Raw genomic sequence first — 20,573 nt, 5'->3', positions numbered from 1 at the left:
TTACGGATGGTTTCTTTCTGCTTAATATGCTATTCAATTGCTGTAACATAATTTTGAAGTCGAAATATTCAAACTCAGATTATCTTCCCAGTCTTTGGGATGAATGCCTATTTGGAAATTTTCAATGTCAGAATTTCTATTGTGTAAGTTAATTTTCCCCTAGTGAACTCTAGTTGAATTTTAGTGGAACTTTGAATTTTCTTATTATTTTAGTGTCTGTCTTTGGGATGAATGCCTATTTGGAAATTTTCAATGTCAGAATTTCTATTGTGTAAGTTAATTTTCCCCTAGTGAACTCTAGTTGAAGTTTAGTGGAACTTTGAATTTTCTTATTATTTTGGTGTCCTCTGAATTCAATTTTTTTCTTCAGGTGTTATAAGCTAAAATTGTATTGTTGTTCTTTCTGTTGCTTTGTATTATTTAATCTTCATTTAAAGTTATTTTTGAATTAGGTAGGTACCTATTAGAAGTTAACTGTTTTGTACATAAATTGTCTACTTTTTATCAAATGTAAATTTTTAATAAACCCTGATAACTACCTACTGAACTTGTACGATATTTAATGTTTTATTATTTACCAGTAGGTATAGTTTAGTAAACTCTGGTAGGTACCTACTTTGTTAAAGGGGCCCTTCAGAACCCCCTTAAGGCCCATTGGGGGAAAAAAAGATTAACAAAATTACATCCAATTTTGATAAAATTTCGAAGAGTTGTTATTGCCTTAAGTGATAAGTGTTAAGTGCAAAATAACTCTCGAAATTTGATCTTGTATCACTATCCTACTGAACTTGTACGATATTTAATGTTTTATTATTTACCAGTAGGTATAGTTTAGTAAACTCTGGTAGGTACCTACTTTGTTAAAGAGGCCCTTCAGAACCCCCTTAAGGCCCATTGGGGAAAAAAAAAAAATTAACAAAATTACATCCAATTTTGATAAAATTTCGAAAAGTTGTTATTGCCTGTGATAAGTGCAAAATAACTCTCGAAATATGATCTTGTATCACTACTCATGTATTTTTGTTACGCCCTATACTTTGTAAAGTTTCACCACTTTATGATACACCCTATATTTGTGAGGAGAGCGATTTTTATTCATCAAGAAAACTTTTTTTCTTCTTTTTGGGAGAATGCGCTGGTTACCACTGAAGTTAAGCAACGTTCTGAATGATTATTTTCTGGAAGGGACTTTTCAAGGTGTTTCGCAGTCTCAGGACTCATAAGACGTTTATCGTCTTGAGGGAAGATAGTAAAAATTAAATGGAAGGAAAATCGGGTTCATCAGCATGAATAAAAAATCGCTCATTCCATGCCGCCATTTTTTTTTTTTAACTGGCGCGAAAAATTCGAAAATTGTAAAACAATTTGTAGGTATTGTATTCTTCCATTTTTTTTTTTTTTACAAAACTGATAAGGATTAGGGACAGGTTGTTATCATGTGTTTTAGATAAAAAGTAGGATAAGTGATAAGGGCTTGGCTTACACTCTTACAGCTCAAATGTATTTCCTACGTCACTTGTCTGTTGACAAACGTTCTCTATTCAGTTTGTTTCTAGCATTCAATTCGAAAATGGCATCGGGTAACACAGGTAAGTTGAGGTTTGGGTTAAACATGGTTTAACAGTTAACTCAATCCAATGGGATTCAGCTATTTGATTTATGGAGGGACTACAGACTGACCGCCGTATGTATGAAGTCTAAAGATAAACTTTAGTTTAACTTGAAATGAAAATCTTGCCAAATTTCATGAAATCTAGCCAGTTATCTCAAGAAATGACATGAAATTGGCAACATTGTTCATCTTAAGTTAAACTAAAGTTAAAGAACAAAAAAAAAAACTTCTTTTGATTAATGTAAACTATTAACAATTTCTTATAGGTACATAAATCTATGTTTATATTCAAAAAATTACTAAAATCTAACGTAGGTATTGAATTCTTAAATAAATAAGTCATCACTTTGGAATGTGTAGGGTTTTGCCACAACTTCTAAGTTGAAAAAAAAAATCTAGGTACAAAAGTTCATATAATTGTGTACTGTTTTCCCCTAGCATACTGTTCAAATCGTCTTCCCCCTCTCTTACAATTTCCAATACTTTTTTTTATTGTATTAAATCTCTCTCTGATTAATACTGAATGGAAACGCACAACTGTTGACGAAATTCAGAAAATACATGTCTTTATTAACAAAAGAAAGTGTATAAATGTAGAGAGAAAATTGAAAATAAAATAAATGGGGAAAAAACCTCGGAAAAAAGATCGAGAAAAAACATCGCAAAATTTTTTAAGCTACCAGACCGTCGAGAAGCATAGTCCCCACCCGAATGCCCACCCAAAGTACCTAACTTTGTCAGCACACCGAAATAGTAGGGGAAACATTTCCCCCATACTGATTTTCCTAGCTCAAAGCTCTGACGCTTGCGCAGAAGAAATTTCCCCCACTTGACTTTGATTTAAGCTCCTCCTCTTTCTGAGCTTCGAAGTTGTGCTACCAAAGTTAGGTGCCGAGGGTGGGAGTCGGGTGGGGACCTTCATGCTGGACAGGTCTGGGAAGCTTGAAAAAACCTCTCGCAATTTTTTTCTTGATTTTTTTTCTACTTTATTCCTTTGGAACATTTATTATTTTATGCTTTCTATGTGTTGTATACTGATTTTCCTAGCTCAAAGCTCTGACGCTTGCGCAGAAGAAATTTCCCCCACTTGACTTTGATTTAAGCTCCTCCTCTTTCTGAACCCAAAGACACACCAAGTAAAGAAGAAGTGGAAGAGTGGATGCAAGAAATTCACGGTGATCCAGAATCAAAACATGACGAGAACAAAAAACCAGTCAAGCAAACGAAAAAGAGCTTGACATTTGAAGAAAAAGACAAACAGACGGGCAAGAACAGTTTGGAAGAGAAGATCAACAAACGACCAGGAAAGAACGTGGAAGGAATGGTAGAAAAGATCCATGCAAGTGAGGATGTTACGAAAACGCGCCAATCCGGTAACGAAAAAGGCGATACCGTCATGTCTGTACCAACAACGGTACGAGTGGTCGAACCGGTTCAGAAACCGGGAATCGGCCCGAAGTCCAAAGTGGACAAACTGAAACGGAAGATCAGCTTTTCATCTGAGGTCCACGAGAAGGAGAAGGCAAGAGAAGCTCAGGCGGCCCGGGAAGACCAGCCCGCCCCGAAGAAACGCAAGCTGAGTCACGAAGGGAAGCTACCCAAGAGCGCCTCTCGCGATGAAACTAAACGAGGAATGCAGGCGGAGGAGAAAGAGAATGTGCTGTCAAGCAAACGAAAAAGAGCTTGACATTTGAAGAAAAAGACAAACAGACGGGCAAGAACAGTTTGGAAGAGAAGATCAACAAACGACCGGGAAAGAACGTGGAAGGAATGGTAGAAAAGATCAGTGCAAGTGAGGATGTTACGAAAACGCACAAATCCGGTAACGAAAAAGGCGATACCGTCATGTCTGTACCAACAACGATACGAGTGGTCGAACCGGTTCAGAAACCGGGAATCGGCCCGAAGTCCAAAGTGGACAAACTGAAACGGAAGATCAGCTTTTCATCTGAGGTCCACGAGAAGGAGAAGGCAAGAGAAGCTCAGGTGGCCCGGGAAGACCAGCCCGCACCGAAGAAACGCAAGCTGAGCCACGAAGGAAAGCTACCCAAGAGCGCCTCTCGCGATGAAACTAAACGAGGAATGCAGGCGGAGGAGAAAGAGAATGTGCTAAAGAAGATCATGGAAGAGGAACAGAAAGAATTAGACAGGATTCTGGACAAGAAGAGACTCCATGAGAGTGGCAAGAAGGGTGAAGAGGCTACGAAGAAGTTCAAACCGAAACCAATCGACAAACATCGGTCGCACTCGGTGAACCACCATCACAAGGAGAAGGAAAAGTCAAAGTTCGTTGATAGGAAGGATAAGAAATTGGGTAGCGAGCGACGGGACAGTCATGAGACGCATAGAACACCGGAGAAAGTGGGACACGGGAAAGGCAGACATGATCGGGGCGAAAGGTCGAAATCAGACGAGAAGTCCCGATCGGAAGAGAAACTGAAATCCGATGAAAAATCCCCGAAAAGTTCCAAGGTGGACGCAACTCCGGATAAGTCCACGAGGAGAGAGTCTCATGATACTTCCTCTAAACATCGGGACAAGAGGAAAAACGAAAAGTCTTCCGGCGTCAAAGACAAATCGGCGGAGAAAAGCGGAGCGATTAAAATCAGTGTGGGAGATAAGGCTGTGAAGGATAAAAACGAGAAGACTCCTGAGAAAGAGAAACTCGCTGAGAAGGGATCGAGTGAAGAGAAAAGTGCGTCTCCCGTGGCCACTTCAGGCGAGAAGAAACCCCTGCCTGCTAAACCAGTTGGGCAGAAACCCGGTATACCGGGGGCGGGGCTTAAACAGAAAGCAGCCGGGCCGAAGTTCTTCGAAGACCTCGACTGTTCGATGGCCACCTACTACGCCGACCTGGCGCGTCAGAAGAAAGAACGACAGGCGAAGAAAAATAACCAGTTGGGCAGAAACCCGGTATACCGGGGGCGGGGCTTAAACAGAAAGCAGCCGGGCCGAAGTTCTTCGAAGACCTCGACTGTTCTATGGCCACCTACTACGCCGACCTGGCGCGTCAGAAGAAAGAACGACAGGCGAAGAAAAACCAGCAACTCCTGTCGTCGGGGAAAGTGAAAACGCCGATAAAAGCGGGCGATGGTAAAGCGGAATCTCACGGGGCTGACGCGACGAGTACGGGTGAAGGGACTTTAACCCCGTCAGGTGGGGAAAAGTCCGTTCGCCCGCCAAGAACACCGGATTCGCCTCTACTCAGTCCCCCACCCGGGAAACGTCTCAAGCTCGCCCCCGAAGCAGCGTCTCTGTCGCCCTCCAAACTGGGCAGCGTCGACTTACCGCCCAAAAAGAATCTGCTCAAGAAGTACACGTTCCATCAAGACCTGTCCGAGGGCGACACACTCCCCGTGAGTGAAGTCAGGTTTACCGGCCCGTTGCCGACGGTCAACCTGTGTACGTTCTCGCCTCTTGATCCCGCGAAGAGGGAGGCAGAGAAATCATCCCGGGGAGAAGCTTCCTACACCGGTGGTTCTGTCCCTTCCGGCCTATCTCAGTGGAGTAGCGAACTCCGGTCGTTTGACGCGGTAAGTGTTCAACCGCAAAGCCGTGTCTCCTTTGATACTGTCGGAACGAGGCATAGGCTCTCGTTCGACTCTGACTTCAAATCCAAATCGAGCAGAACCTCGGGCCGATTCTCATTCATGAAATCTCAATTTGACGAGGAGTTTTCCGCGTTCAGCGTAGAGGAAGAGTCTCGCGGGGAGGCGATGCCCCGTCGGGCGAATCGTGGCTTGGAGGCCTCTAGCGTTTTGCCAGCGAAAGAGCAAGGGCCCACGCTGCAAAGTCCTGAGAAGCGGACCCCGGTCGGGTTTGCTAGACCGTACGGTGCTGGACTCACCAGTGACGGACAAGCGATGAGTTATCGAACGGGCGAACCGATGAATGCGCTGAGTGCTCAGAATTCCACCACACAAAATTCCTTAGCGGGTAGCAGCACTCTTTCAATAGGGGCAGAGACGAGTTTATTCACCGACCAGAAAATGCGAAAGAAGGCGAATATCCAAGCCCTCTGCACACGATCCCACTTCCTGCAGTCAGAGGTAAGTGAGAAGAGCGGCCTATGTTCCATCATGTAAGGAACTTTGTGGACGACGAAGCGGCCTTGAGTGGCTCAAAAGCCAGCGGGTCGAATGGGAGACTTTTAGGGTTTTGAAGTTCCTGCTCCTTGACTTTAAGGATTTCCCAGCCTTATAAAAAAAACAAAAGCTTTTTTAAAATGAAAAAGAACCAAATAAAAAAAAAAAAAAAAAAAAGTCATTGGGCAATAAAAATAACATTGGAATATTGTTTAACAGATATGAAAGAAACAAGAAAAGAAACATTATTATCTACAAACAACAACAGATACAAAACAAGAATGTTCAATTTTATACATCACAGAATTAAAAAGATCTTTCTTTGTTACATTGTATAGGTTCCATATTTTATAACCTATAACTAATGTAATAGAAAGTAAAAAAAGGTTTAATTATCTTACAGCCGGATAGGCAGCAGGATTAACAAGGTATATTCCATTCTAGGTGTTGGTAGACTTGGAAGCAACTATAAATAAGTATGTAAGTTAGGTAGAAGGGCATTTTTGCCTCTCATGAACAGGGCCACAATCTGAGATTAACGTAGCTTTAAGTTTACCTCTCGTTTAAACTTAACTAGGTTGAACTAGCAAACTGATTGGTTGAAATGTTTGAAATCAACCAATCAGATTGCTTAAATCCTGAAATGTTTGAAATCAACCAATCAGATCGCTTGATTAAATAAAGGGTCAAACTTGAATCTAGTACCTCAAATTGTGGCCCCGCTCATAAAAGAAGGCTTCTTTGAATTTTCATTAATATTTTTGAAAATAATCATACAGAACATACATACGTTCGCTATACATACATGTGTATATATATTTCTATTAAACCATTATTGTTATTATTATTAACCAATCAGATCGCTTGATTAAATAAAGGGTCAAACTTGAATCTAGTACCTCAAATTGTGGCCCCGCTCATAAAAGAAGGCTTCTTTAAATTTTCTGAAAATAATCATACAAAACATACGTTCGCTATACATACATGTGTATATATATTTCTATTAAACCATTATTGTTATTATTATTATTTTTAATTTTCTATAGGAACTGTGGCCATTTTACAGCCGTTTAAAACAAGGTCTCGTATATTTTAGACCCTGTTCCCACTTGTCGTTCGGAAAAATATCGTGTCGTATGTAGTGGAATCACTCTCATTTAAATTACAATGCCTACAGAACATTCGGGGGAAGAGAAAAAAAGTCGACTTACCGCCCAAAAAGAATCTGCTCAAGAAGTACACGTTCCATCAAGACCTGTCCGAGGGCGACACACTCCCCGTGAGTGAAGCCAGGTTTACCGGCCCGTTGCCGACGGTCAACCTGTGTACGTTCTCACCTCTTGATCCCGCGAAGAGGGAGGCAGAGAAATCATCCCGGGGGGAAGCTTCCTACACCGGTGGTTCTGTCCCTTCCGGCCTATCTCAGTGGAGTAGCGAACTCCGGTCGTTTGACGCGGTAGGTGTTCAACCGCAAAGCCGTGTCTCCTTTGATACTGTCGGAACGAGGCATAGGCTCTCGTTCGACTCTGACTTCAAATCCAAATCGAGCAGAACCTCGGGCCGATTCTCATTCATGAAATCTCAGTTTGACGAGGAGTTTTCCGCGTTCAGCGTAGAGGAAGAGTCTCGCGGGGAGGTGATGCCCCGTCGGGCGAATCGTGGCTTGGAGGCCTCTAGCGTTTCGCCAGCGAAAGAGCGAGGGCCCGCGCTGCAAAGTCCTGAGAAGCGGACCCCGGTCGGGTTTGCTAGACCGTACGGTGCTGGACTCACCGGTGACGGACAAGCGATGAGTTATCGAACGGGCGAACCGATGAATGCGCTGAGTGCTCAGAATTCCACCACACAAAATTCCTTAGCGGGTAGCACTCTTTCAATAGGGGCAGAGACGAGTTTATTCACCGACCAGAAAATGCGAAAGAAGGCGAATATCCAAGCCCTCTGCACACGATCCCACTTCCTGCAGTCAGAGGTAAGTGAGAAGAGCGGCCTATGTTCCATCATGTAAGGAACTTTGTGGACGACGAAGCGGCCTTGAGTGGCTCAAAAGCCAGCGGGTCGAATGGGAGACTTTTAGGGTTTTGAAGTTCCTGCTCCTTGACTTTAAGGATTTCCCAGCCTTAGAATCTCGCTGTTCTGAAGTCAGATTTTGCTCATACACGGCCTCAGTTCCTATTAAAACCTAAAAGCCCGATCCCACTTGTCGTGAGTTTCATCCGATTATTTTTTTCTCTTCCCCCGAATGTCCTGTAGGCATTGTAATTTAAATGAGAGTGATTCCACTACACCCCAATTAGAGCAGTGATTAGTGTTATTATAGGGTTAGGTTAAATACAAAAAAGGAGCTTTTCTTTTCCACACACGTGACTTCAAATTTCTAGCAGCAAGAGGACATTCTAGTTCTCAAAGGCTCATTGAAGTTAAGTAGGTAATGTGTGTGGTTGATACCCGAATGGGTGATGATCTCGGGCAATTACATGCTGTTGGCTTTTCCCAGCCCCACTCAACATGGGTGAGGTTAATGGGTGAACATGGGTAGCTTATCACTGAATAGAGTGTAAAGCATTTCAAGTTTTCTAAAGTGCTACATTAATATTTTATACCTATTTATCTTTTTATCTATTCTGTAATGAGTTGTTAAATAAAATGTTTTAATATGGGATTTATCTTTTTAGGAGACAGAACCTGGGGGAGTTCAGCATGGAATCTAGCTTAGATTTATTTTCAGCCTACCAATATGTATAGTCAGTTTAACTGAAACTAAACTTTATACTTGGGCTTGAACTTGGGAAAAGAAAAAGTTGAGAGTCAGATTTTATGATTTGGTTGTTGAAATCATGGTTTTATTTGGAAGTATTAATAACAAGGTATTTGAAATCAAGGTACTTGTGCAGAAGTCATGTGTGTGGAAGTTTGCTATCAAAGGAACTGGCACAAACAAGCAGTGACCAGTGTTATTATAGGGTTAGGTTAAACTACAAGAAGAGTTTTCACAATTAGAGCAGTGATTAGTGTTATTATAGGGTTAGGTTAAATACAAAAAAGGAGCTTTTCTTTTCCACACACGTGACTTCAAATTTCCAGCAGCAAGAGGACATTCTAGTTCTCAAAGGCTCATTGAAGTTAAGTAGGTAATGTGTGTGGTTGGTATCTGAATGGGTGATGATCTCGGGCAATTACATGCTGTTGGCTTTTCCCAGCCCCACTCAAGATGGGTGAGAGGTTAATGGGTGAATACAGGTAGCTTATCACTGAATGGAGTGTAAAGCATTTCAAGTTTCTAAAGTGCTACCTACATTAATATTTTATACCTATTTATCTTTTTATCTATTCTGTAATGAGTTTTGAGTTATTAAATAAAATGTTTTAATATGGGATTTATCTTTTTAGGAGACAGAACCTGGGGAAGTTCAGCATGGAATCTAGCTGCCACAGAAGTTTACGGACGCCCCTCAACAAATCTAAATGACTTCATAGAGCTGACACAATCTGATTTGAAAGACGATAAGTACAAGAGTGGATATCATGCAAGCCATTGTATGATCTTTGCCTATAATGACGACAAGATATTTGCCACATACACTGCTAGAGCCAATGTTTTGGTGAGTTGAATAATTTGAATCTATCTCTTCTATTCCCCTCCTAAACCCTCCTCTTTCTCCTCTTCTTTCTTCTCCTCCTCTTCTTTCTTCTCCTGAATCATTAGTATGTATATTTTAAAAGGTGGAAACCTCTTTATTTTTTATTATTATTATTTTTTATCAAATTATTAAGTATAACCTCATAGAGCTGACACAATCTGATTTGAAAGACGATAAGTACAAGAGTGGATATCATGCAAGCCATTGTATGATCTTTGCCTATAATGATGACAAGATATTTGCCACATACACTGCTAGAGCCAATGTTTTGGTGAGTTGAATAATTTGAATCTATCTCTTCTCTTCCCCTCCTAAACCCTCCTCTTTCTTCTCCTATTCCTGAATCAGCAGGATGTATGTTTTAAAAGGTGGAAACCTCTTTATTTTTCCTTTTTTTTTTTTTGATCAAATTATTAAGTAAGTATAACCTACTTATACAAAAATAGGTGGTCTTAAACCAGTGTCTCTTGGGAATTGAACCAGGGTTCTGTGCTATGCAAGATGTGATACCTCCCTTGACCACAGAGGCCACATGACTACTTCCATTTTCTATTTATTCAATTATCTCTCTTTTCAGATGCAAATGAGGTTTGATGGCTACATAGGATTCCCAGGTGGTTTGGTCGACGCAGGTGAATCTCCTCTGGAAGCATTGAATCGGGAACTCAATGAAGAAATCAACTTGAATCCCAAGTACAAAGTGAAGGACAGTGATCTAGTGTGTATTCATTACAGTCAGAGCAAGAAGATCATTCTACATTTCTATGCATTGCAAGTGGAGAAGACTGATGTGCTCGAGATTGAAAAGGGAGCACTCACATCACATGACTATGGTGTGGAGGTAAGTTTACTTACCTTCCTTCCCCCGCCCTCCCCTTAGAGAATACCATAGGAATCAACCCCCCCCTCTTGATCAGACCTAATTTCTGTTGATTTTATTCAATTGTTGACAAGCTACTTGTCTCCTCACATAGCCTGAGTGAACCTGGGGAAAGCCAGCAGCATGCAATATCTTAGATGGTCATCCAGAAACCAATCATATGCAACATTTCTTTCCTTCCATTAGGAAGAGTGGTCCCTTAGGAAAGGTTTACCCCATGTGGGAATCAATCCCATAACTGTCCCTAGCACAAGGCAGACACCTCTAAGCTAGCTTGGCTTTTTCCTATCCTGCCTTCCTTCTCTCTTCGATTTCGGGACGATAAGACCATAGCAGTTACAGTTCCCTCTGTCAAACCTCTTATAGGTACCTTACACAATCTTTAGTAATGTCATTATGATGAAAAATCAGAAAATCCGGAATTCCATCATTAGTAATGACATTACTAATGATCATGTAAGGTACCCATTAAAAAAAGAAAGATAATTTTGCATTCCACGTTCGATTAGCATTCCATGATTTTGATTCCCAGGTGTTGGGCACAGTGCGTGTCCCTCTGTACACAATGGGAGATGGGTTCCGTGGTCTTCCATGCTTTCTCACTCACTCATTCATCGGTAATGCCAAACACCAACTACTTGCCGCTCTGCTCAAACTGAAAATCCTCAGCCCGGAAGAAATCAACCAGGCGCTGAATGCCAAGCCAGTCCCCGTCAAAGTTTTCATACCAGGGGTGACTCCTAAGGGAATCGTTTCAACTGAGAGTAAGACTAGTTGATAGTTTTAGTTGAGGAAAGAACAGGTGAATTTTTCTTTTGGGAAACGGAAGCAATTCTGAATTATCACCTAAGGGAACTGGTTTGGGGTCCAATGGATTGGAGCATTCAGCAAATCCATGGGAAACTTTTAGAAAACGAAACCGATTCTGAAATATCACATAATGGAACCAACATGGGGTCTGATGGATTTTTTAGCTAGTCTTCCAATAGAGTGATGGAGCATTTAGCTAGTCTTCCAACCCTATTTGGGTATTAAACAAACCAGGTCGATACTAAAGTAGCCTCCGTGGCCTAGTGGGTATCACAATAGGCATGCAAACTGGAGTTCCCGGGTTCGATTCCCGTCAGAGTTGATATTTTTTTGGCTCTGTGCTTGAAGTTTAGGGTGTACTTAGCCTCGTGAGGACAACTGAGTAGCTACTTTAATCGAGTAGCGACCAGTGGCTATACGATAATGGCACGCCACGCGCCATTGGGGTTTCTGATGGTTTACAAACCATCAGAAAATTTCAGTAATTTCAGTTTCCCAAAGGGAATCAGTTCCGTTTTCCAAAGTTACCTGAAAGGAAAATAACCTAGTCCTGTGATATTGCTTGATGAGAGAAGAGTGGAATGTAAGAAACGATAATAAGAGTAGGCCATATTGAATCCGTCAAAGTTTTCATACCAGGGGTGACTCCTAAGGGAATCGTTTCAACTGAGAGTAAGACTAGTTGATAGTTTTAGTTGAGGAAAGAGCAGGTGAATTTTCCTTTTGGGAAACGGAAGCAATTCTGAATTATCACCTAAGGGACCTAAGGGAACTGATTTGGGGTCAAATGAATTGGAGCATTCAGCAATTCTTCTGATGGAAATAGATTCCGAAATAGGTACATATCACATAATGAAACTGATATGGGGTTCCAATGGATTGGATTTTTCAGCAAGTCTTCAAACCCCTTTAGGATATTGAACATACCAGTTCAAAATTAAAGTAGCCTCCGTGACCTAGGGGGTGTCCCACTGTGGGTATCAATAGGCATGTACTCCAGAGGTCCTGGGTCCGATTCCCGGCGGGGTCGAAGTTTTTTCGGCTCTGTGGTTGGAGTTCGAAGTGCACTCAGCCTCGTGAGGACAATTGAGTAACTATTTCAATCAAGTAGCGACCAGTGGCGATATTACCAGTGTAAAAAGATTAATTGAATATTGAAGTATGTGAATTGATTGCAAAGGAGGCTCTTAGTAATGCTGTGATATCCACATAAGTTGTGAAAAAGCTCTTTTTTACCACAAATAATTTATGATTTGATTTTTTTTTTTTTTATTGAACATACCAGGTCGATACTAGTCGTTAGAGGTTGGATATATTTAATTTGAATGGCGCCCCATCTTAGATTTCCTATGGTTTAGTACCGGCACTATTTCAGTTTCCGAAAGGGAACCCGTTCCATTTTCCAAAGTTTTCTGAAAGGAAAATAACCTAGTCCTGTGATATTGCTTGATGAGAGAAAAGTGGAATGTAAGAAACGATAACAAGAGTAGGCCATGTTGAATGTGATTTTATTTATGTTGAGTGTGATTCTTAAAGGCTGGTGAACTGTGTTGTAAAGTCCGAAAACGAACCGTACCTGTTTAGGGTGATGTTCGCCTTGGGCGGGAATCGAACCCGCTTTTTTATATAGAGGTTTGATAGAGGGAACTATCACAACGGAGGTCTTATCATCCCGAAATGAAAGAGAGAAGAAAAGCAGGATAGGAGTAAGTCAGTCGTTCCAAGAACTAACCTCGTCTGTTTAGAATAAAGTTTGCCCCGGGCGGGAATCAAACCCGGGACCTAGCGTATACAAGACAGAAGGCAGACACGCCGCCCTCCAAGCTAACCAGGCTGGCAAATAAATAAGAGTTATTTCGAGAAATAACAGGGAGGGGGAAGTACAAGTAAGTACCTAAATATTCAATGAAAAAAAGGCAAACAAAATATTCGAATTAAATTCATAAATACAATCCATTTTATTATATTTTTACACAATACATAGGTACAAAAGAAAAAGAACAAAAAAAAAAACTTCTTTTGATTAATGTAAACTATTAACAATTTCTTATAGGTACATAAATCTATGTTTATATTCAAAAAATTACTAAAATCTAACGTAGGTATTGAATTCTTAAATAAATAAGTCATCACTTTGGAATGTGTAGGGTTTTGCCACAACTTCTAAGTTGAAAAAAAAAATCTAGGTACAAAAGTTCATATAATTGTGTACTGTTTTCCCCTAGCATACTGTTCAAATCGTCTTCCCCCTCTCTTACAATTTCCAATACTTTTTTTTATTGTATTAAATCTCTCTCTGATTAATACTGAATGGAAACGCACAACTGTTGACGAAATTCAGAAAATACATGTCTTTATTAACAAAAGAAAGTGTATAAATGTAGAGAGAAAATTGAAAATAAAATAAATGGGGAAAAAACCTCGGAAAAAAGATCGAGAAAAAACATCGCAAAATTCTTCTTCTTCTTCTTCTTCTTCTTCTTCTTCTTCTTCTTCTTCTTCTTCTTCTTCTTCTTCTTCTTCTTCTTCTGAATTTACCTTTACAGAATTTATTTCTTTACAAAAATAATTTGCAGGTTTCTTTTTTTTCCCCTAACTTCGATATTGTAAGACACTTAAAACTATACATAAACTCAGCCTTGTAAGGACTATTGAACAATGGGGCTCAATGGCCTATGTTCCATCATGTAAGGAACTTTGTGGACGACGAAGCGGCCTTGAGTGGCTCAAAAGCCAGCGGGTCGAATGGGAGACTTTTGGGGTTTTGAAGTTCCTGCTCCTTCTTGGTTGAGCCCCTATAATTTTCGCGGGCAGCCATTTTTTTGTGATGACGTCAGTTCATGTGTCAGTTCGTGATGACGTCAGTTCATGTGTAAACCATGGCTGTTTCAACGTTATTTTTTTTGCGACCTTTTAGCGACATTTTAGGGGATTTAGGGACCGTTTTGGATGTTTTTGAGTGCGCCAATGCACTTTTTGGGTACTTTTACATCGGAATAGGACTCTATCTCGAAAAAATTTTCATTTGGTTGAGCCCCTATAATTTTCGCGGGCACGCATTTTTTTGTGATGACGTCAGTTCATGTGTCAGTTCGTGATGACGTCAGTTCATGTGTAAACCATGGCTGTTTCAACGTTATTTTTTTTGCGACCTTTTAGCGACATTTTAGGGGATTTAGGGACCGTTTTGGATGTTTTTGAGTGCGCCAATGCACTTTTTGGGTACTTTTACATCGGAATAGGACTCTATCTCGAAAAAAATTGTCATTTTGTTGAGCCCCTATAATTTTCGCGGGCAGCCATTTTTTCGTGATGTGACGTCCGTTCATGCGAGGTCGGATACATGACGTCAGTTCAACGTACCTTTGAGCGACATTTTAGGGGATTTAGGGACCGTTTTGGATGTTTTTGAGTGCGCCAATGCACTTTTTGGGTACTTTTACATCGGAATAGGACTCTATCTCGAAAAAAATTGTCATTTGGTTGAGCCCCATTATACAGGTATTCCCTGTATAACTGAAGCTAATTTCAAGTCTATATCAATCAAAGGTAGCCTTAAAAAAAAGAGGTTGGATAGAGGAAACTGTAACTGCTAAGGTCGTACCGTCCCAAAAGCAAAGAGTGAAAGAAGACAGGATAACAGAAAGTAAGCCGCTCCGCCGCTCCAAGAACGAACTTCATCTGTTTAGGATAAAATCCACCCCGGGCGGGAATTGAACCCGCGACAGGCTATTCTCAAGTTAAATGAACTAGGAGTTATAAAGTGATACCCACTGAAGTTGTGACACAGGACTGATTATAACCATGTACGGATTCAACTCTCTAGTTTTTGAAGGGACACATATAGACACTTTGTGGGTGGGGGGTTTATCCTCCACTCAAGTCATACTGAAACAAATCTTGTCCTATCAGATGTTTGGAATTGCTTCAGTGCAGCTTGGGAGCCAGTGCTTTGTTCACAAATGTGGCCCTTAAATACTAAAGCCCAGTCTCTTAGCTTGAATAGCTTACTGCAAGCTTCAACAGCAATGTTCTGCTTGGCCTAAGGTTATATCACAATGAAATGCACCATGCACCACACCCGCTCTACTCTATGCAGTGGACAGCTTGGGTAATCTGAAAACAGAAATCCATAAAGCTGGCAGTTTTTTTTTTTTAGAGATTTGAAAGGGGAACTGTAACAACAGAGGCCTTATCATCCCAAAATCAAAGAGAGGATAGGAGAAAACCAGCCATTCTGAGAACAAATCTTGTCTGTTTAAAATAAAATACATAACAGACACATGCACCACACCCGCTCTACTCTATGCAGTGGACAGCTTGGGTAATCTGAAAACAGAAATCCATAAAGCTGGCAGTTTTTTTTTTTTTTTAGAGATTTGAAAGGGGAACTGTAACTGTAACAACAGAGGCCTTATCATCCCAAAATCAAAGAGAGGATAGGAGAAAACCAGCCATTCTGAGAACAAACCTTGTCTGTTTAAAATAAAATACATAACAGACAAAATCTAACCCACAACCTAGTGTTTGCAAGGCAGATGCACTAACCTTCAAGCTAAATATTGTGTATTGTGGGGACCTTGAAAAACTACTTTAACTTTAGAACACTCCTAGCAGTGCAATAGTCCTAAACTAAAATGGACGCGGCACATTAGGGATCAGGAAGAGACCACACAACCTAGTGTTTGCAAGGCAGATGCACTAACCTTCAAGCTAAATATTGTGTATTGTGGGGACCTTGAAAAACTACTTTAACTTTAAAACACTGCTAGCAGTGCAATAGTCCTAAACCAAAATGGACACAGCACATTAGGGATCAGGAAGAGACCGCCTTAACATAATAATAGAACACTCCTAAAGCAAATATCTTTCCTCACATGGGAGACTGTATCTGGAATGTCACCAGGAAACCTGTTCCACCATTGTATGGAACATAAGTTACAAGTGTAGGTAACCTATGTAAATTATTAGAACTTTTACACTACTAATTTTTACTAGTCCATACAATGGTGCAACAGGGCATTGAAAGAAAGAAAAAAAAAACTTACCCAGCAAGTACAAATTTACATGTTGCCAATGACACACCAGAGTTGATCACAATGTTGCCAGTATCCGAGTGAATCCAACTGCTGCCGAGAGCACAGTCTGACCAACTCCCCAGAACATGGCGTACACAGGGGCCATACTCATTTCCGCACACGAGTACACCATGGCAATCATTGCACTACTGATGATGCCTGAGGTGAGTGGAGGGAAGACACCCATGATGAGAATGAATATCGGACAGTACCTGGTAGAAACACACAGACATAGCAAATTAAAAATTAGCATTAACTTTATTTTTACCTACTTTACTTAGATAGAGCAAGGTATATGGGGTTAAGAGAGGAATAAATTCAACCAAAAAATCCAGGGTTCAGAAGCCGCAACAATGAAAAATTGCTTTAAAAAAAGGAGCTTTCACAAATGAGCAGTGAGTGACCAGTAGTGTTATTATGGGGTTAGATTAGACACAAAAAAAAAGGTGAGTGGAGGGAAGACACCCATGATGAGAATGAATATCGGACAGTACCTGGTAGAAACACACAGACATAGCAAATTAAAAATTAGAATTAACTTTATTTTTACCTACTTTACTTAGAATACTTAGATAGAGCAAGGTATATGGGGTTAAGAGAGGAATAAATTCAACCAAAAATCCAGGGTTCAGAAGCCACAACAATGAAAAATTGCTTTTTAAAAAAAAGGAGCTTTCACAAATGAGCAGTGAGTGACCAGTAGTGTTATTATGGGGTTAGATTAGACACAAAAAACCATGTAAAAATGAGCTTTCTTTTTCACTGTTGTGGCTCCTGAATAATTACCAAATAGATCATTGAAGTTAACCTTTCCATGTTTAGGTAGTATCCAGATGGGTGGCCATCTGAGCAATTACATGCTGCTGGTTCTATCTGGCCTGATAAAAAAAAAGGTTAATTATGATTAGATAGAGAAAGGTTATGTGTTGATAGCAACTTTATGAAAACATTTCTAAATAAGTTCAAGGAGGATAGGTACTCATAAATTTACTATCAGCAAATAAATTGCTCTGTGTAATCAACAAAAAAGATATGTCAAAGAGAAGTAGCAACATATTTGTTTTGCAATACTTACTATAAAATAAGAAATAGGAGAAGAAGAATACTCACTTTCCAAAATGATGTTTCCTTAATGTACCAAATGCTATGATGGCAGCCGTAGTGTGTACAAATATTGAAGAAAAGAGTGCCCACAGAAATATTTGCCACCACATTTCCGCAAATGTTGTCAGTGTGCAGTAGTTGGCAAAACTAAGCACATCGGCAATTGACGAGAGTATTGTAGCAGTGGTGACAGGTTTTGATTTAATGACACTGCCTCCATTGCAGATCATTTTTACGGTTGGGTTGTTTGATTTGTGTGTTGAAGTTTTTCTATTCTAGATTGCATGGAAATTGATGCTTTTCATCACACATTGACTTGGAACCTGAAAAAGAAATTGAATTAGTATTTGTAGCAGTTAGCTTCCTAGGCTAAGAAAGCAAGTTTACACTTTGTATTTCACAAAAAAATTTCAACAGTTTGGGACCATGGTCTGTCAGACAGTCTGAGTGTCAATAAAGTTTTAAATGTCACAGTCAAAAATGTACACTGAAGAAAACGTGTTTTTCTATTCTAGATTGCATGGAAATTGATGCTTTTCATCACACATTGACTTGGAACCTGAAAAAGAAATTGAATTAGTATTTGTAACAGTTAGCTTCCTAGGCTAAGAAAGCAAGTTTACACTTTGTGTTTCACAAAAAAATTTCAACAGTTTGGGACCATGGTCTGTCAGACAGTCTGAGTGTCAATCATGGGTATAAAGTTTTAAATGTCACAGTCGAAAATGTACACTGAAGAAAACGGTCCTAACACAGTACTGCATCAGGCAAACACTTGTTTCAAGTGTATGCTGTGTGACAAACAAGATAAAAATATCATGTTTCTGACAAAACTTTTGTCAATGTTACATGAAATGATTTGCAAGCTTCGTGAACAAGATAAGGATAAAATCCGCCCCGGGCGGGAATCGAACCCGCGGCCTAGCGCTTACAAGTCAGACGCACTACCAACTAAGCTAACTAGGCTGGCCATGTTGAATGTGATTTTATTAATGTTGAGTGTGATTCTTAAAGGCTGGTGAACTGTGTTGTAAAGTCCGAAAACGAACCGTATCTGTTTATGGTGATGTTCGCCTTGGGCGGGAATCGAACCCGCTTTTTTATGTAGAGGTTTGATAGAGGGAACCATAACAACGGAGGTCTTATCATCCCGAAATGAAATAGAGAAGAAAAGCAGGATAGGAGTAAGTCAGTCGTTCCGAGAGCCTCGTCTGTTTAGAATAAAGTTTGCCCCGGGCGGGAATCAAACCCGGGACCTAGCGTATACAAGACACAAGGCAGACACGCCGCCCTCCAAGCTAACCAGGCTGGCAAATAAATAAGAGTTATTTCGAGAAATAACAGGGAGGGGGGAAGTACAAGTAAGTACCTAAATATTCAATGAAAAAAAAGGCAAACAAAATATTCGAATTAAATTCATAAATACAATCCATTTTATATTTTTACACAATACATAGGTACAAAAGAAAAAGAACTTGTTTCAAGTGTATGCTGTGTGACAAACAAGATAAAAATATCATGTTTCTGACAAAACTTTTGTCAATGTTACATGAAATGATTTGCTTCGTGAACAAGATCCATAAATGATTTTCATGGTAGGACCAATACTTACCTTCCAAAGTGACCCAAGTACCAACAGCCTTGGTGGTTCTTATCATGGAAACTCCCAAGTTCATGTCACGAGAACTGAGAATGATCAAATGGATTATACTGGTTGAACAAATACTTTTGTCACATGTCCACAGAAAATGGGTTTCAATTAATGGGGAAACTGTTGAAATGCCCTAGAACAGTTGAAGAATCTGATATTTCTTCATTATTCTATCAGATTTCCTTGATTTTCCCTTATCACTTCAGCCAAATAATCAGGAATATCAGGATCAGGCAGGATCAAGTTTTTCTTTGAGTAGTGTGAAGTTAGCTACGGACAAGACTTGAAACTCGAAAAAAGCTGCCAACTTCTCACTAGTGAAGAGGCGATTTTTATTCAGCATGACCAAAAATTGAGGCGATTTTTTATTCGCCGTGATCAAAAATAACTCGATTTTTATTCAATATGATCAAAATAATTTATGGCGATTTTTATTCAGCGTAACCAAAGTAACTTCAGCCTATTTTAGTCTAAATAGTCATACAGGGTGTTTTTAAAGTGTCCCGGAACTGGATTTCTTGTTTTCTTGAAAATAAACAATAAATAATCATAATAGAAAGTAAAAAAAAAAAAATCCCTTTGAGGTTGAGGCTGAAGTTACAATGAACAATAATTAAGGCTGGAGTTCTGATTTTTCTCCTGTGTAACAGAAACAGACTGAAAATATGTACATAAAAAAGTGTAGGTAAATGGTCAAGATAAGATATATTGAACTTGAAATAATATGCACTTTCAATGTACTTAATTTATATTATATTTAATAATTTTCATCATAAATAGGTACTAGAAAATTCATGTACATACATGCTATATTAAATCAAGACAAACATAATTAAATATGGGGAAATACCTCTATATTCTATAATACACAATCTTTTACTCAATGACACAGCAAGTAATTAATTTAAAATATTTATTGATTAATAAAAAAAAAATATACAACCCAACTGAACAATTAAAATTGTAAGGATTCCCATTTTTTTCTAACAAGAAGGTAGGTATTATAATTATAAATCATCCCTTAAGCTAAAATAAAGAAAGCCTGTTAGGGAATACTCAGTAATTCCAGCATTATTGTCAACAAAATTATTAGGATCCTGTGGTTCAGTACTCTTCCTGATGGTATTGGGTACAAAACCGTATCTAAAAATCATTTACACACTGCCACTCCTATAGTAAAGATACCCTAGAGATCCGTTTCTTAATTTCTGACTTAATTGTGTCCACCTCAGCCATAGCACCGAGTCCAGTATCACCACACATGAGCGTTTTTGACACACATGGTATCTCTTCATAACCCCAACTTTTCAGTGTGTTGATGTGACTCTTAGTAATTGGATGGTTCCACATTTTGGTATTCATGGCCGGGCAAAAGAGAATAGGCTTGCTGAAGTCCCATGCTCGTAGAATGCATGTCAGTAGGTTATCACAGAGACCCTGGAATCAAAAACAACAAGGAGATGGGATGAACAAGGTTCTTCTCTCCAAAGAACACAGAAGTTACCTAACATTTGTCATGACATTTCTCTTGGTGGATTACCATCTGAACACTTGGTTAGTGACCAATACTAATTTGATGATGATCAACAGCCATGTAAAAAAAAAAAAAACTTGATAATGGTTCAGAAAAAAAAATACTGGTAACAAAATAATGCTATAAATCTATCACCTAAAAAAAAAAAAAAAAAAAGGAAAAAAACACCTAACACCTTTTT

The 20,573-nt window shown here is 39.6% G+C and overlaps 3 protein-coding genes across 4 annotated transcripts in view; 1 reads left to right on the top strand and 2 right to left on the bottom strand.

Annotated features, from left to right (window-relative positions):
• The first annotated feature begins 1,498 nt into the window (after positions 1 to 1,498).
• Positions 1,499 to 5,785, top strand: LOC108254635. The gene is made up of 4 exons (XM_026820276.1): positions 1,499 to 1,589; positions 2,740 to 2,900; positions 3,350 to 4,358; positions 4,508 to 5,785. The coding sequence occupies exons 1-4, from the start codon at positions 1,499 to 1,501 to the stop codon at positions 5,695 to 5,697; spliced, it is 2,451 nt and encodes an 816-aa protein (XP_026676077.1). The 3' UTR covers positions 5,698 to 5,785.
• A 9,163-nt stretch (positions 5,786 to 14,948) lies between these two features.
• On the bottom strand, positions 14,949 to 19,136 carry LOC103504823 (transmembrane protein 170B). 2 transcript variants are annotated; one of them, XM_008469122.3, is made up of 4 exons: positions 18,820 to 19,136; positions 17,214 to 17,530; positions 16,074 to 16,315; positions 14,949 to 15,141 (listed from the first exon to the last, which is right to left on the bottom strand). In XM_008469122.3, exons 2-3 carry the CDS (start codon positions 17,435 to 17,437, stop codon positions 16,120 to 16,122), a joined length of 420 nt encoding a protein of 139 aa, XP_008467344.1. In that variant the 5' UTR covers positions 17,438 to 17,530; positions 18,820 to 19,136; the 3' UTR covers positions 14,949 to 15,141; positions 16,074 to 16,119. The 2 variants fall into 2 exon arrangements, with proteins under 2 accessions (XP_008467344.1, XP_017305358.1); XM_017449869.2 differs by lacking the exon at positions 14,949 to 15,141 and adding an exon at positions 15,318 to 15,354.
• Positions 19,137 to 19,842: 706 nt separating this feature from the next.
• The window catches only part of LOC108254636 (phosphopantothenoylcysteine decarboxylase), an 11,581-nt gene continuing 10,850 nt past the window's right edge, over positions 19,843 to 20,573 (bottom strand). The window contains exon 2 of the mRNA XM_017449868.2: positions 19,843 to 20,295. Within this exon, the coding sequence (XP_017305357.1) occupies positions 20,029 to 20,295 (267 nt within the window). The 3' untranslated portion in view covers positions 19,843 to 20,028. The remainder of the gene's footprint in view (positions 20,296 to 20,573) is intronic.

This window comes from Diaphorina citri, unplaced genomic scaffold, assembly GCF_000475195.1.
Source record: "Diaphorina citri unplaced genomic scaffold, Diaci psyllid genome assembly version 1.1 scaffold135, whole genome shotgun sequence".
Classification (NCBI taxonomy): Eukaryota; Metazoa; Arthropoda; class Insecta; order Hemiptera; family Psyllidae; genus Diaphorina; species Diaphorina citri.
This window is presented reverse-complemented; position numbering and strand designations above follow the sequence as displayed.